The sequence below is a fragment of the Aricia agestis genome, chromosome 8 (genome assembly GCF_905147365.1).
Source record: "Aricia agestis chromosome 8, ilAriAges1.1, whole genome shotgun sequence".
NCBI classification, from domain to species: Eukaryota; Metazoa; Arthropoda; class Insecta; order Lepidoptera; family Lycaenidae; genus Aricia; species Aricia agestis.
Genome location: NC_056413.1, coordinates 18,712,592 through 18,730,077, shown reverse-complemented (window position 1 = coordinate 18,730,077; position 17,486 = coordinate 18,712,592). Strand labels below are relative to the sequence as shown.

General features: G+C 40.0%; 1 protein-coding gene across 1 annotated transcript; it reads left to right on the top strand.

The window, feature by feature from the left end:
• Window positions 1-5,045: 5,045 nt before the first annotated feature.
• LOC121729760 (FMRFamide receptor-like) lies at window positions 5,046-6,745 on the top strand. The gene has a single exon (XM_042118377.1). It carries the CDS (start codon window positions 5,096-5,098, stop codon window positions 6,353-6,355), a length of 1,260 nt encoding a protein of 419 aa, XP_041974311.1. The 5' UTR covers window positions 5,046-5,095; the 3' UTR covers window positions 6,356-6,745.
• The last annotated feature ends 10,741 nt before the right edge of the window (window positions 6,746-17,486 follow it).

The window sequence follows — 17,486 nt, the reverse complement described above, 5'->3', positions numbered from 1 at the left end:
CGTAGGAGTTTTTGACTTTTTATATATAGGTATTATCTTACCACTCTTACTGCTTTTTAAATAACCAGTTAGAATCAGCCATTTTTTTTTGACACGAGGACATTATTTAAGAGTCGCTACCACAATTCGCTGCTGGGTCTTCTAGGATCACAATCGTCTATGCCCTCAAAATGTACAGCTCGCACACGATGCGCGTAACTCGATTAAAAGCCTTTAAACAATAATATATTGCTGAGTCTAGTACACTCTTTACCAAGTGGTAAAGAGTTACTAGTGCGCCGCGCCGCGGTTGACGACAGGACCGCCGGAACCTCCGTGCGACCGATACCCCAGCACTTGGCAATACGAGCTACTACTAGCAAAACACACTGATTTCTCCTATTTATTGGATGTAAAAAATTTACGGAATTTGATGTACTTACCGCATTACTAAGCCCTGGCGCGCACTAGCGGCCATCGAAAGTATGGTGTGGCCGCAGGTCGCGTTGCGGCCAGGTGCGCGTCGTCTATGGCGGTTTCATACGAAGGTATAAATCTCGATGGCCGCCGCGGCCTGGCCGGGCTGTCTCATGGCGCACGCGATGCGTTGTATAAAATCCCTAAATTAAATTTGAGTCTAGTGAATGCAATTATTTGACTAAGCACCTAGGGTTTAAAAGGCCATTTTCCTTATCCATAGGGGATTGCACTGAATAAAAATGATTATGGAAGGTTTGGTAGAGTCTTTCGAAAAATTTCTTTTGTTTTTGTATAATGAAGACATCTTGTTTTTAAAAGAGTCCGGTATATACAAAAAAAATAATAAATTGAGAACACTCGGTACAAAGTAGTCTCTTTTAGCTTGTATAAGCCTATATGAGGTCGATATGACCAGTCGTCGCGTCGACATTTTTGCTGGCTGGTAATTTTACGTGACTAGCTGCAAACGTGTTCGATTTGCAAATACTGTAGTACCGTTGTAAAATCTCAACGTTTTCCGTCCAATAGCTAAAATTATCGCCTACATTCTACATCAGGATATTTATTAATCTACAGTATTATTGGAACTTGCCTGCTCCGAATTTTTACGTAGAGCAAACAACCATGATATAATATGAACATCACAACTTATTATTTACATAAGTCTTACGTGACTAGAAAAATTCATGCCTTTCTTAATATTTTGGGGTTTTATCGCAATTTTCAAAAGAATTTTTATTATCTGACTGAGGAGAGGATCTTTTTGTCTATAATAATATATCTTATTCCAGGGCTGCTGCGGACGGTGAAGTTTTCTGAGCCTCTATGCACTAGACGAGGAGACGAAGTTTTCGTTAAATATTATTTTGTAAAGTTCTCACTTTTTAATTATTTTTTGCCAGCCGAAGCCGAACTTTCAATTTAATGTGATTGTCCTAGAAACGGGGCAGTTTTTAGTATAACGAATTAAAGTTTTAAGGCGTTGTTTTTAGAAAGACATTAAAGGAGTGAGACAGATACCGAGATTTAAAACCATAATTAAATTATTAATTATTTCATCGCTTAGGAACCGTACATTTTACACGGATGTAAATTAAATACATAATATCCTCAAAGTATGCCCATACTAAATTTCATCAAAATCAGTACGGTACAAACAGTCAGACACACTTTCGCATTCATAATATACTCACAGGTAATAATGATACTAAACAGTAAACACGTTCCGAACCACCACTCACCAGTAATAGCTGCGGCCCGCTGGCAACAGGCGTACTGCTTTGATATTCATGTGACATGTCATCGGCTCATTACCGACAACCCGACAACATGCTCCCAATACGAGGCGACGACTGCCGTCTCTCAACATTTTAAACATTGACATTTGCGTTAGATATCAACTGACACAACGTGTGCCTTAAATTAGTAAAGGTATCTTTAATAATTAATAAAGAGTCATAAAATATTATAAAATAAGATGACGCCCACAACTCCGTTTCATCAAAATTTGTTTATCGCGCGGGAACCATACATTTTTTCGGGATTAAAAGTATCCTATGTCCTTCCCGGGACTCATAGTATCTCCATGCCAATGATTACTACCGAGCTGTTTATATCGTGCACAATTATTGATATCGATCATGGGCAATTAGATACAAATATCTAGATATATTTTGTACTACAACAAAATCATTAAGGTGACGCCGCGTTAAAGTAAAAAACCGTTTTGGATATTGTTTTAGATTGCTTGTTTTCTATGAGAAGCCGGCGGCCGAAAATAAGCAATGGAACAGCAAAAAATGGAAAGGGCGTAAGCGACAAAATGGTTTTTGTCGCGTAATTAAAAACCATAAATACATTTCATATGAGCTATGGGCAAATTAAATTGTATGCTTGAACCAATCTATATATAAATTTTGTAAGCTTAAATCACTCGCCGCTGTTGGCAAAATACGAATCCTTTTTTACAGAGGTCTTTTTGATTGATTTTTCTGTGTTATAAAAGTTGACCAATCGTGTTATGCTATGGGTAATGGGCATTGTCCAAAAAAAATCACATGTACTTTTGATATTTTTTTCGTTAAAATAGGGTATTTTAAGAACACAAATTAAATAATTTTGAAATTCATTGGCTAGTTTTTTCTCAATAAATTTATAAAGTTTCGCTATGACGTCATCATCGGCGGCTAATTGAACTCTGCAGTGTTTTTAATTTCCTTTCAATCTTATTTATAATGGCTGGTTCGTCAAATGCGAGTTCTCATTATGTGAAAGCTGATACGAGAAGCTTACCAAAAGTTCGAAACGTAATGTTGGTCGAATTTATTGCTAATTTAACGCCATTGAAGGTGAAACTAAGGTTAAACATATTTGTTCCAAAATATAAGTAACTAATGGGTATTTTTTTCGTTTATATACAGAAAACTGATCACTGACCTTATTCCTCGAAATGTTTTTGTAATGAGCAAAATTAAAAAAAAATGGACAATCCCCATTCAAAGACAAAGATACGATGAATACTGACAATCAACTTTAATTTCTTAGCTTTAATTGCTGAGAAAAATCGATATCGCTAAAGCCAAATTATCAAGGCGTCGCCTTAAGTTCATATTTTCCTTTTCAATATCAATAGCACTCGAGACACAATTCCGCTTAGAGCCTCGAGCTTAGTTCTCTGAAGAAAACGCAAAGCTGTAAGACTGCTAATTTGCACAATTTATGTTTTCTTAGTATTTTTCTTTGTAAGTATAATATAAATCAGTAAAGCCGTTTCGGAGGAGCACGGTAACTAACATTGGGACACGATAATTTTATATAGGTATAAGAAGAAACGATATGGCTTTTTAAATACCAGTCAACTTTAGCTTTAATCTCATTAATAGAACTTCAGCACAAAACTATAGCTCGAAATGTGCGCGAAATAAAGGAATGAATCACAAAAGTTTTCAGCAATCAAAGCGTGTTGACAAAGACTCCCCGGAGCCCCCGGCTGCATTCTTCTCGGTAATTTCATACGACTAACTCCCCGCTGGGAATTCCGCCGCCTCGATACGGCGCGCGGGTCGGGAACAATTAAATAAAATACTAAAACTTGGAGATACTTAATTAACATTAACTTCGGCTGCGATGTAGTTTTTTTAAATAATATCTATGGACGCTTCACAGCACGTCAGTCTGGTCCCGTGGTAAGTACCTGAAGGTCTTGTGAGTTGTGTTACGGGTACCAGACAACGCGGAAACATATTTAATATTTTTATACTATACATTATATTATTTAACATTTTTATTATATGATACACATATTTAATACACATCCATGATACAGGAACTTTGAAAACTTTTTGTTCCGTCGGCGGAATTCGAACCGCGACCCTCGGCGTGAGTTACCGACACGCTCATCCACTGAGCCACAGATGTCGTCAGAAATATTCGAAGTTAACTTCGTTATTTAAATTTCGATTGCATTAGATTTTTTTTTTCAAATTGGTTTGAAACTCAGAATAGGAAAATAAGAAACAACCACTTAATTTCTCCATGATGCCTACCACCGATTCTGCTTAGCCCAGTGAGGAGAACAGGCAAAAATACTCACACGTGCCTATTTTACAAAATATGATCATGGCGTCATACTATCTAAAAATATGAGATGTGACTTTGTGATGTACAGAATTGAGAAGTTCCTCGAAATCTCCAACGCATCACACATTGGCGCATACCACTCTCATCCAATCTGTATGCGCGTAATCCCGCTCGGGGCAAAATTAAACCTGCCGATTGCCGTCTGCGATAAAACACATAAATCCCTCTGCACTGCCATATAATATACGGTATAGATTTTTGTAAAGCGACCATTTTACTTCAAATTGTCAAAACTGGTTGACTGGAAATGGCCAAAAAAGGTACAAGTTGGTGGTTGCAACTCATGGTGTTGCTACTAACCATGGTCGACGTTGTCGAGGGATCCCCTTGCTCTTATCCATTAAAATAGTGTTGATTACTGTCATGTGAGTGTCGGTACTGGATGTGCACGTGCGCCTGACCGCTCCCTCCCCGCTGTGCTCGGGGTCGGTGGTGGCGTACAGCACGACCGCGACGCGCGGGCTCAGGCAGTGGGCGGCCGCGAGCAGAGAGAATCCAGTGCGGCTGCAGCAGCGCGCCCGAGCGCGCTAGCTCCGACAGCTGCGCATGGCTGCACCGCCCCACAACACCGGGGGATCGGATAATGTTGTACGCCACACTCGTCTTACCGGCGGTGGCCTCCATCACACACTCAACCCACAAACAACACAGAAGCTCATTCATGATTGATATCTTACGGAACTAAATTTGTATTTTATTGCCCCAAATTGCCCCAAATTCCAAAAACATGATCGGTTTATGTCTTTTTGTCACTGACGCCATTTTTCGTAGAGTACGAAAATAATCTCCTGTCAATTCAATATTTTATAGCTAAATTATTGTCGTTTGGCTAGTTTTAGTTCAATTCTAGCATAGTTAATTTTATTTTTATTGATCATTTGAATAGAACAGTGCACTCAAAGGGTAAACGTATCTATTCCAGATGCAGCAGGGTGCAGGCGGCGCGGGCGGCGGGCGGTAGGATGGTGCGCGGCGCGGCGGGCGGGCGCGCGGCGACATGAACGGCTCGGCGCCGCTGGAGTGCGACACGGACGCCGGCGTGGCCGACTCCGACAAGCTGTTCCGCTTCGTGGTGCACGCCGTGCTGCTCAACCTGATCGGCGCCGGCGGGCTGCTAGGCAACGGGCTGGCCGTGGTGGTGTTGTCGCGCCCGCAGATGCGCTCCTCCATCAACTGCCTGCTGGTGGGGCTGGCGGCGTGCGACACCGTGCTCATCCTCACCTCCGTGCTGCTGTTCGGCCTGACCGCCGTGTACCCGTGGACGGGCGCGCTGCGCTACTACTACTACCACGTGTGCCCGCACATCACGCCCTACGCCTACCCGCTGGCCAACGCCGCGCAGACCATGTCCGTGTACCTGACGCTCATCGTCACCGTGGAGCGCTGGGTCGCCGTGTGCCACCCCTTCCGCGCCAAGGCGCTGTGCACGTCGTCGCGCGCGCGCTGGTACGTGCTGGGCACGGCGGCCTTCGCGCTCGCCTACAACGCGCCCAAGTTCTTCGAGGCCGAGGTAGTGGCGGAGGCTGGCGCCGACGGCGAGGTGATCTACTGCGTGCGCGCCGACACGCGCTTCCGCACCGACCGCTACGTGGCCGTCTACATCCACTGGATGTACCTGGTGGTCATGTACATCGTGCCCTTCTCCGCGCTGGCGGCGCTCAACGCACGCATCGTGCGGCAGGTGCGGCGCGCGCAGGCGGAACGCGCGCGGCTGTCGCGCGTGCAGCGCCGCGAGCTCGGGCTGGCGACGATGCTGCTGGTGGTGGTGCTCGTGTTCTTCCTGTGCAACCTGCTGCCGCTGGTGACGAACGCGTTCGAGGTGTTCATGGGCGACGCGTTCGATGATCTCGACCCGCTCGTGAAGACGAGCAACCTGCTGGTGACCATCAACAGCAGCGTCAACTTCGTCATCTACGTCATCTTCGGCGAGAAGTTCAAGCGCGTGTTCCTGAAGATGTTCTGCGGCGGGCGGCTGCGACGGCGCGGGCTGCGCGACTCGCCGGAGCACACGCGCGACGACTCGTTCGCGTCGTGCGGCGAGCGCGTGTCGCTGCGGCTGGCGCGGAACGGCACGCTGCGGCGGTCGGACGGGCGGGCGCCGGGCGGTGTCGGGCGGACGGGGCGCGCGCGGCGCACGACGTCTCCGGCGCCCACCGTGTACTACCCGGCGCCGCCGCCGTCCACGGACGTGTCGCTGGCGTCGTCGGAGGCGCCGGCGGCCGGCCGCTGGAACGGAAACTCGCGCGCGCACTTTTGACGCCGCGACCTCCTCGCCGCCGGCTGCTTAGCGAATTTTAATATAATTCCATTGAAGGACAAGTGAATAGTGAAGGACGGTCGGGGGGGTGTTGTGGAACTGGGAAATCGTGGGAACTGAAAGTTGTGCATTCGCCAGTGAACATTTCCAATTCGTTTATAAAAGACATTAATAGTTAAAGTTAGGCTTAGTTTCGTCCATTTCCCTGTGAGCTCGTGTGAGCCTGTATATATCAATATGTCATTTATATAAAATGCAGCATCGTGTAAATATGCCCCTAGCCAGGGACCCGTCGGTATCGTCGTTCGCGCCGACGACGCAATGACGCGTCACGGTTGCATCACCGGCATGTTTGACATGATCTTGTAATAAATGTATTTTATTTCTTTATCTTGTATTTTTATTGACCTCATCAATTATTGTACAACTATGAACATAAAAAGACGACCGAGATCCATCTCCGAAAGCTCAGCATCTAAAAATACTTCTCGAAGTTTTCTAAACTTGGACAGAGCTTTTATTTTAGGATGCCAATAATAAAGGACCAGTAAAGGACAGATCATAAGTAGACGCATCTACTACAGCAAAATATGTAGATAAATACATTTAAAAAATAAACTGATATAATATTATTTCATAGCATCTTTACACACCGGTTCATGTACAAAAATGTAGAAAAGTTTTTAAAATCATATTTAAGCCGTTTAACTGATCAAAGTCGTGTAACTCGTGTGATCGGCGTATTATATATTGGTGTATAACGACAGTAATTTCCTGCGAGGGGGCGGCCGAAGGGGGGAGGCGGGTAACTTTTTCAATTTAATGTTGTAACGAGATATAAAACTCAAACGGCCCAGAAACACGTTGTAGTAGGACACATGCATAATGCTATCTTATATCTTTAAACGAGCAATTCTTGTATATGTATATCTATACATATCTATACATATAAATAAAATTGGAGTGTCTGTTTGTAATATTCAAATAACCGTTTTTTACTACATGCATATGAACATTTTGATGGTACAGACACCAAAATAACAATTTTTAGAATTTTTGTCTGTCTGTATGTCTGTCTGTTTGTTCCGGCTAATCTTCGAAATGGCTGGACCGGTTTCGACGGGACTTTTATTGGAAGATAGCTGATGTAATAAGGAGTAACTTAGGCTACTTTTTAACCGACTTCCAAAAAGGAGGAGGATTCTAGAGATACAGCTCCTAGAGATAGACATACAGAAAGGCTGCTGCTGCCTTTGTAATAGAGTAGAAAAATTTCTGTCTTTATTATCAACTTTTCACATTTTGTTGACGCGGACGAAGTCGCGGGTAACAGCTAGTTATATATATAATTGGAATCTCGGAATCGGCTCCAACGATTTTCATGAAATTTAGTATATAGGGGGTTTCGGGGGCGATAAATCGATCTAGCTAGAAATCATTTCTAGAAAATGTCATTTTCATCGGATACCGAGCAAAGCTCGGTCAAACAGCTAGTGATAATATTATGACTAGACTACTAATGCGCCTTATTACGTGTCCACATCACAGTAGACTCATATAGTATAACTGTCGTCAGGGAGGGCCCGAACTAAGGGGGGCCAGACCGGCAAAAAATGAAGGACGGCAAAATTAACTAATATTATATTCTTCCAACCTAGTCACCACCCAACTTTGAGAATTTCACCTTCCAACTTACTCAGGTGGGATAGTGGAAACATTTAATCAGGTTACTTAAATTTTCCCCTCATCATACCGTCACAAAACCAGCTCATTCTGTATGTGTAAAGGGCGGCGAAAATGATCTTCGCTCGAAGCGGCTAAGTAGTTAGTATAGATCGGGCACTGACTGTCGTAGGTATATTTATCAGAGCGTGGGCACGGGCTGACTGTGCATCCAAGATACTCCGGACCCACACAATAATTATTGTGCTTCAAAGACTGGGATTAACTGGCTATCGGATTCCTGTGGCCAGACTCTCCATACAGTATTTAAATTATAGAATTAATTATCTCGAAATGAGGAGAAATCCAAGACCGACCAACGGTGTGAACGCTTGTGAATGAAATAATATAGGGTAATTCTATTTGTACAATTGTTCTGTACCGAGTTTCTTAGTTGTTTACAATAGGGACTTACGAACGTAAGTTTCGAGTTAGGAGTTGTTTAGTGTTTACTGTTGTGAACAGTGGATAGTCCGCTGTTCCTACGTGGAACTAACATTATACATGTAGCATCAATAAATGAAGAAAGTAAGTTTTCCTACGAAATTAACTCAAGCAGAGTGCAGACAAAGCCACGCTTAAAACCTAGGAAAAATAAACAACTATACGATACATAGTCTGCATAGTCTGTAATATGTATTTTATTTGGTCTCCGTGGTCTAGTGGTTAGAGCGTCGCTCTCGACTCCGGAGGTCGTGGGTTCGAATCCCGCGTTGGAAAGATGTTATTTCCAAGTTTGGTTAGGACTATGCAGGCTGATCACCTGATTGTCTGACAAGTAAGATGATCCATGCGTCGGATGGGCATGTAAAAAGTCGGTCCTGCGCCTGATCTCTCGCCAGTCGTGTCGGTCTTCCGTCCCACTGGGTTATGAGAGTAAAGGAATAGAGAGTGCTCTTGTGTACTGCGCACACACTTGGGCACTATAAAATTACTCCTGCGTACCTGGTCTGGTTTCAATGAAACCGGCCACCGTCACCGAAACCGGTGTGGGGAGTATTATTATTATTATTATATAGAATAAAGATTTGCCAGTGATCAGACTTAGTAAAGTCAGTAAATCTTTTAAAGGTCAATGTATTCCTTGCCTTTTCAATAAAATCCCAGAAAACGTTCAAAAATTTTCCATTAATAAAAAGAAAGTAGTCAAAGAGCGTTTGTGTGCCAGAGCCTATTATAAGGTCAATGATTTCATAAGCGATGGCACATCTTGGGAGTAGGATGGCTGCTTGCAAGGCTACTTCTACATCATTATATTATGACTTACAATATGTATGTATGTAATTGACATTGTATAATTTTAAGTTACAACAGCATTGTATAATTGTAAGTTACAGTTTTTGTTGGTAAAAAAGTGGGCCCCGTGCGAGTTTCTTACGCCGGGTTAGTTCCCGAACCGGTGGTAGGCAACGTAGTATATCAACGTTCTGAAAGTATTTTCTTAAAATCTATTCAGAAATAAAACAATTTTTATTTCTATTTTATTTTTTTATTTCCAAACTGACACGACTGGGAGTTTCACCGGAATAATTTAAAGTTTAAAACCTAATTTTATGTTTTAAATTACATGTTATGTAATTACCCCTGATAGAGTTAATAAGATCAAAGGACCAACTAGAACAATTTGGATCCCCTGGCATAACAATTAAAAACTTACATCAAAATTCAAAACGTAGTTCTATCGTAAAGTAAAGTAGTATGGCAAAGTTATCAGAAAGTAAGTCACGTAAGTATAACGCGGTTGGCGCGGTTTGGAAGTGGAGGAATTGTTAACACGACAATTAACCGCGAATAAGCTGCCTCTTGTGAAAGTTGGCTGAGTGCTCAGCTGAAACTCCTAACTATGTTAACGCTTATGAGCTAATGTTGCGCAGTCTTTATAATTAGTCATACCGTGGAACTCCGCCGAGAATGTATCTAGGTGAATATAAATTTACGAGGTGAATTTCTATGGTACACTGTACAAGGTAAAAGCTTCTAAGTCTCTTAAGTAAAGACTCCTATGTGTTTTAAGCTCAGTAGCAACACTTAAAACAGTTTTATCTGAAAAGTACATAGGTAATATACAATATTCCATAGATTACAGCAATATATTTACGCGTGTGTAGCCGCTTTTATTTAGAATGACATTGCCAGAAATAAACAATTTCACATTTACAGCGGAGGCCCTTAAACCAGCGAGTCGTTTTTTGATTACGCAATATCTTAGATTGGGTCAAACATCATAGCGCGGTAATCCGGAGTTTAGCGGCGTGCGGATATTCGCCCGCACATATTTCCGCCCGATCCCATTACTAACCGCGCGATATCGCGGCCTATCCCGTCCCTAATCCCGGTTCAAACGATACCCCACCCCGCACCGCCCCGCACCGCCCCGCACCGCCCCGCACCGCCCCGCACCGCCCCGCCCGCGATTCCCGCGCTGATTGTATCATCCATCTTTATTCTTTACGACGACATCGCAAATCGCAATATATATTTTAGTATTCCCTCAATTACTAAATATTGAGGTGATTACTTGAACACGAATAGAGATAAACGCTTATTTATCGCGGCTTTCTTTATTCTTCGACTTGATAATCTATTATATAAAAATAAGTCGGGTTTTCCTTCCTGACGCTATAACTCCAGAACGCACAAACCGATTTCCACGGTTTTGCATTCGTTGCAAAGATCTCGAGCTCCGTGAGGCTTATAGAAAAAAAATCTGAAAAAACTTCAAGAGAAAAATAGGTGAACTAGGAAAACAGGCAAAACAACATTTGCCGGGATTTATGGTCGACATCGAAGCATCTGCCACTAACTTACGATTTACCCAGCCAAATCAAAATTGAAAAATGTTGTTATTGAGAGATTGACAAAGAGCTAAGGATATGTAAGAGAGATGTAGAGCAGTTAGTAGAGCCAGGTAGAGCGAATACACGTTTATAACTTTTATGGTCCGTGGGCGGCTCTAGTCGCTTAATTCTCTTAGTTTACATTTCCAGGGAAATAGGTAACCAAGCGTAATTTAACCGGATGTTTATGGAAATTCAAGTTTATTCGATTCGTCTGGAAGGCGCGTTAATTGTCCCTCATTATGATTGTCCCGGGGCGCAGGCCGCATCTCTACCGCCCCGGGACAAAGGGTTGACAGAGAGGAATCCCTTTTATGTCGTCTTTAATGTTACATCATGAGCGTATTGAAACACAAAAGGCCGAGAGCTTTAATTTGATTATCTAATAAAGTATTACACCTTTTATTTTACTTACACTCTTTTCAACAAATAGTTATTTGTATATTATATTACATTGTGTTACTTATATATTGATTAATTTACAATTAAGTAAATAAAATTATACTGCATGCCAGCCGGCAGCCCCCAAAACTTCATACAAAAATATTATGCAATAATTTTATAATATTCTAAAGATTTAGAACGGATTCTCCATGGACTTTCGTTTGCGCAGACAGTTAAAATATGCATTGAATTTTTAATTGTATTTGTACTTTAATAACTAATAATAAAATTCAAATATAATAAATATTTAGGGCTCCCATACAAAAAGCACAAATTTTTGTCTATCTTTGCCTTATGGTGCCATAGTTGTTATAGGGTCTAATTATTCATGATCAGAAATATTCAGTTTTATCCTGTCGCTTGGGTCCCGGTACATTTACCGTAGGTGTAGGAGCTTAAATATTGATTTCTGAAAAAATCATAAGGATCAAAGTAGGAAAAATGATCTATCATAATCTATAACTATGTTTTTACAATCATTTTCGCTAAATTCGATAATAAATGACTGATGTAATGAAAACTGGCCAAGTTAGATCTAATCTACTTACACCTTATTGTACCATATTTATGCAAATAAAGAATATTATTATTTTTATTATTATTACTTTATAAAAGTAGCTGCAAATTCTGTTATGCTGGAAATTGGCTTGACACGATACCGCGTGTCTAGACAACAGTTCGCGGTCGGCAAATTTTCCAAACGAGTATCCAAATGATTGAGTCAGAAAGTAAAGTTATTATATACCGAGGTATTATGTACTTACTTATGTAGTGAAAACTAAACAAACAGATTATCATTTAGCGTCCCTATAAATAGAAAAGTAGCAGCGCTAAAAAAGTTACTTTTTTATTTGACTTTGACTTTGCAATATAACTACCTAGGGAAAATTTAGGCATTTTTCGTAGAAACGTAGAAATCAAGATAACTCTTTAAGCGCTGCTTTCACAGTAAACTTTATTTGTGGCCTGTGGGGCAATATTATCACAACAGAGGTGTTATCACTTTATAGGCTACTTGACCTATATTCAATGTCATTGCAGGCGCGGTCGCAGCATGAAGTTTTGGAGGAGGTCACACAAAAAAAAATATCGCTGATAAAGGATAACTAGAAATTATTATTATTATTTGGCAAGATTTTGAGATTTGGGGGGGGGGGGGGCATGTCCCCTGTGACCCCCCCCCCCTTCGGACCGCGCCTGTGTCATTGAACAAATGCATATTTCTAGTAGAACTTGGACTAGGAAACCGTATTTCACCCTTATCCTCAAATAAAACCTTATGATTGATAAATAAAGTCGATTTGAAAATATGATTTTATATTTTTAGGGTTCCTTATCCAAAGGGTAAAAACGGGACCCTATTACTAAGACTTCGTTGTCTGTCTGTCTGTCACTAGGCTGTAACTTAAGAATGGTAATAGCTAGAGAGTTGAATTTTTTTTATGAAATAAGGGGGCACACGAGCAAACGGGTCACCTGATGGTAAGCAACTACCGTCGCCCATGGACACTCGCAATATCAGAAGAGCTGCAGGTGCGTTGCCGGCCTTTTAAGAGGGAATACGCTCTCTTCTTGAAGGTTTGCAGGTCGTATAGGTCCGGAAATACTGCTGGTGAGAGTTTGTTCCAGAGTTTTACAGTGCGCGGCAGAAACTTACGCGACAAACTCACGGTGGAAAACTGCCACTCATCAAGATGATGAGGATGGTATGTTTTTCGCGTGGGACGATAGCGAAAAGTTGCAGGTGGTGTGATTCCGAACAATTCCTCAGAGCACTCCCCGTGATACAACCGATAGAGGATGCATGAGAGTGAAGCTACATTTCGGCGTATTCCAAGGGGTCCAAGCTGTTTGAAACACTACCTTCGTGCGCGAGTCCAACTCTCACTTTGCCGATTATTTAATTTGTACTGACAAAAACGCTTTTGCGGTACTTCCGATTTGGATGTGACGTCATCATACTAATAATTAAATATTTTCTATATTTTAACGTGCTCGTTAATATAATAATTATGTAGGTAAGTGTATCTGTACATAAATAATAATAATAAGCCTAGAAAGATTTGTGAAATATTTTTTATTTTTAATTAATTCAAATAAAACATCAGTTTCATAATATTATGTTATCTCCATTTACTGTAGTTGGGAAATGAAATGGCCTAAACTTTTCTCCAAAAGTTTTCAATATTACAAATGATTTCTCATTTCTTATATTTTAATTCTTTTCTTTTTTTGGCACTTCGTACGTGTAGCACATAAAAAAATGTTCAATAAGGAAAGTATAAAATAAAAAAATATGACGTCACACCATGGCGGACAGTGTTTTTGGCGCCATTTAAAAGGCATATTATTTATAAGTCAACATTTTTATGGTTTTCAACTCTTTAAAATATTAAAATATTAGTTTTTTTGGTGAAAAGGAATGATTAAGAAGCGATTAATAGCATGAAGAAAAAAAGTAGGTCAAGTTGCCTTTTTTTATGTGCTGTGCTGCTATTTAGGTACGGTTTACCTACATACTACACAGACATACCTTTACTGTCGCACTCAAAGGCGAATATTGGTATTTGGTCACATAACTATAATATTATAATTACCTAAATGAAGAGTTTGACATAAACTACCATAAATACCTATCTATCAAGCTCTTCGTTAAATTGAAGTTTAATATTAATAATTAATATACTTACCGCCGTACTCAGAGACATTTAATTACAATTAACCTTCAATTTAATGAAGAGTTTGACAGATAGTGTATGAGGCATATTATGTCAAAATGTTGAATTAGCAATGTATCATTAATCCATAGAGAGAAAGAAACATAATGTTAAGTATAATATTATGCATTAGTCTCTAAGTGCGACAGTTAGTCTCAGTTCGTGGGCCGTGGGCCGTGGGCCGTGGCATTCCAGAAAAAATATACAGAAAATAAAGCTCCAAGAATGTAAGTGATGGGAGTGTACAATGTACATACCGTGTCGTTGCTATTTCATTAAAGCCGGCGCTGTTAGTCGCGTCGTTTATCAACTCGACTGACGAGGAACTCGCATACCTAATAATTTATTTATTTATTTATTTATTTATTTATATAACATGGAAAACTTACAGCTAAGTAATGTCGGTGGCAATTTTATGTATGATTATCAGAAAGCCAATTACAAGTTTTCACCTCTAAGTAACAGATAAAATTATACATGATATTGTGAACGGTCTTAATTACATTATATAGAAATGTTTCTTAAATAGGATACATGCAAAACAAGTACTTATAGCAAAAGGTTTAAACGATAGTATGGCCAAGGAACCAAAAAGAACAACAAGCTACTTACAATAAAATAAGTAATATGGTTTCAACTATAAAATAAGTAATATGGTTTCAACTGATACAAATTTTAAGAAATCAAATTATCAAAAAATTTAAGGCTCAAACTGTTTCTAATCGACGTTGCATTTGTAGTGAATACGTCAAGATCATAATCCCGGCATAGCTTGTTGAAGTTGCGACTCACTCTCACAACATACGAATTTTGTCTGTAGTTAGTAGATGCTATTGGTACAGCTAATGGTGGGTTGAACCTGGTGAATTTAGTGGGGACATTAATCGAGAATTTAGAAAGTAGTTGAGGACAGTCTAACTCATTTGACATCGTCTTTGATAATAAAGTATAGTCAGCTATCATGCGTCGAGTTTTTAATGGTAGGATATGAAATTTCTTACATAGGCTTAGATAGTTGTCCGAATGGTATGCTATTTTTTGATGATAGCACATATATTTAATAAAACGTTTTTGAATCGCCTCTATACGGTCTATATATTTATGATAATAAGGGCTCCACACCTGCGAGGCATACTCAAGGTGACTTCTGACATATGAGCAGTACAAAATTTTTAAAGTTTTCGCTTCGTTAAAACAGTTTGACATTCGCATCACAAACCCCAAGGCCTTGGAAGCTTTGTTAATAATCGCCTCAATCTGAGTATCAAAAATTAGCTTGCAATCGTGATGTACGCCTAGATCACGAACACAGCTCGACCTAGATAAGATTTGGCCTCCTAATGAGTAATTTGCGTTTATGGCAAAACGCTTCCGAGTATACGTTATTATTGAACATTTGCTGGGATTAAGATCTAGTTTATTCATTTTACAATAATTTTCAAGGTTGGAAAGGTCTGATTGAAAATTAAGAACATCTACAGATGAAGTTATAATAGCGTAAATTTTCATATCATCTGCAAAACATAATAGTTTTGCGAACTTTAAGCAGGAATCAATGTCATTTACGTATATTATAAATAGTAGAGGCCCAAGTAGCGAGCCTTGAGGTACACCACTCGGTATAGGAACCCAGCTGGATATGTAATTATTGAGTACTGTGGCCTGAGAGCGATTCTTGATATAAGAGGAGAACCACCTGAGAAGATCTCCATGTATACCTATATTTTTTAGCTTAAAAATTAGTAGTTCATGGTCAATGCGGTCAAACGCTTTGCTATAGTCTGTGTATACACAGTCAACTTGACTACCATTGTCCATGGTGTCTGTGATGAAATCATTAAATAGTATAAGATTTGTTACGGTCGACCGACCTTTTAAGAATCCATGCTGAAAAGGACTAAAAGAATTTTTGAGGGCATCATAAACCTGATTAAAGATTATCCTTTCAAAAACTTTGGCGATGATACACAATTTTGAGATCGGTCGATAGTTGGTTAAATCATTTTTTGAGCCCTTTTTATGGATGGGGGTTATAAAAGCTTGTTTCCAAATTTTGGGAACAATACAAGAGTCTAGGGATTTCTTAAATAGAATTGAGATTGGCCTAGATATAGAGGACGCACAACGCACTAAAAACTTTGCTGGTATGTTATCAGGGCCCGCTGCCTTAGTAGTATCAAGTTTTTTAAGCAAGCTAGCAATTTCTTCGTCTTTAATATTAACACTTGAGATATCAGAGACATAATTATTGCTGGTACTTCTAGAGGGAGCTGAGGTTGTTGAAGAGTTGAGAAATGTGAAATGAAAATACGAGGAAAACGCTTCGCATATGTCTTCCCCTGTTGAATAAATCTGATCATTATATTTAAGCGAGCTAGGGATTGCATTATAGTTGTTTCTGGTCTTAACGAAAGTCCAAAAGTGTTTGGGATTATTTAATATAGATTTCTCTGTTAGGTTTAGATAATTTTGGTAACAATCTTTTTCGGTACTTTTAACTTTATCGCGAAGATACTTGTATGATAATTTGTCGCATATGTTGTTAAATTTTTTCATTTTTAAAAAGGTTTTATGTTTTTCTTTTATTAATTTTATAAGCGGTGAAGTATACCAAGGCGGATAAGTTTTATTTCGTTTATGTTTTTCGGGTATGTAACAATTGTGTAATTTGATAATTGTTTTGTTAAAGTAATCCACCGACTCATCCATACCAAGATTAGCGAATTCACTTTCCCAATCAATTTTAGAAATTTCGTTATTAATGGAGTCAAAGTCACCCTTGTCGTATAAGTACAGAGTTCTGGGAGCCTGGTGTAACAAGGAGGTCACTACAGATTCAAAATATATCAAAAGCCCTGGGTGATAGGGATCGATGGGTACTAAGGGATCGAGACATTCGGAAACTTTAGCTACCTCACTTGAAATGACTAAGTCAAGTATTTTGCCGTATTTGTTGGTGACCATGTTATATTGTTTTAGGTCTAAAGTGCAGAGTTCGTCAGCAAGGGCATGTTCATCTCTGGAAGTGAGTTTGCTTGGAATCAGGCATGGATTGGAAGATTGAGAGGGTAACCAGTCGATTCCACTCAGGTTGAAATCGCCTGCGATCAGAAATGTACTTGTTGGGTGATTGATAACCGATTGATTGAGTTTAGTAAGAAAATTGTTTAGTTGTATCGAAAAGGACAGCCCCTGATTTTGTTTACATAGGTAAATTACACATAAGTATAGATCGATTATTTCGCGAGAGTTCGATTTTTTGTAGCGTAAGTTTACCCAAAGGTCCTCAGCAGTAGAATGAAACAATAATATTATATTATATTATACGATAGACCTGAACAATGTTCCAGAGTAATTAAACAAAGTAGGCAATTCTTTTGAAGTCGGTACCAGCTCAGAACTAAGATCCTT

Bases quoted from the DNA above. Each gene is read 5' to 3' on its own strand.
- LOC121729760 (XM_042118377.1), top strand. From the start codon at position 5,096: ATGAACGGCTCGGCGCCGCTGGAGTGCGACACGGACGCCGGCGTGGCC.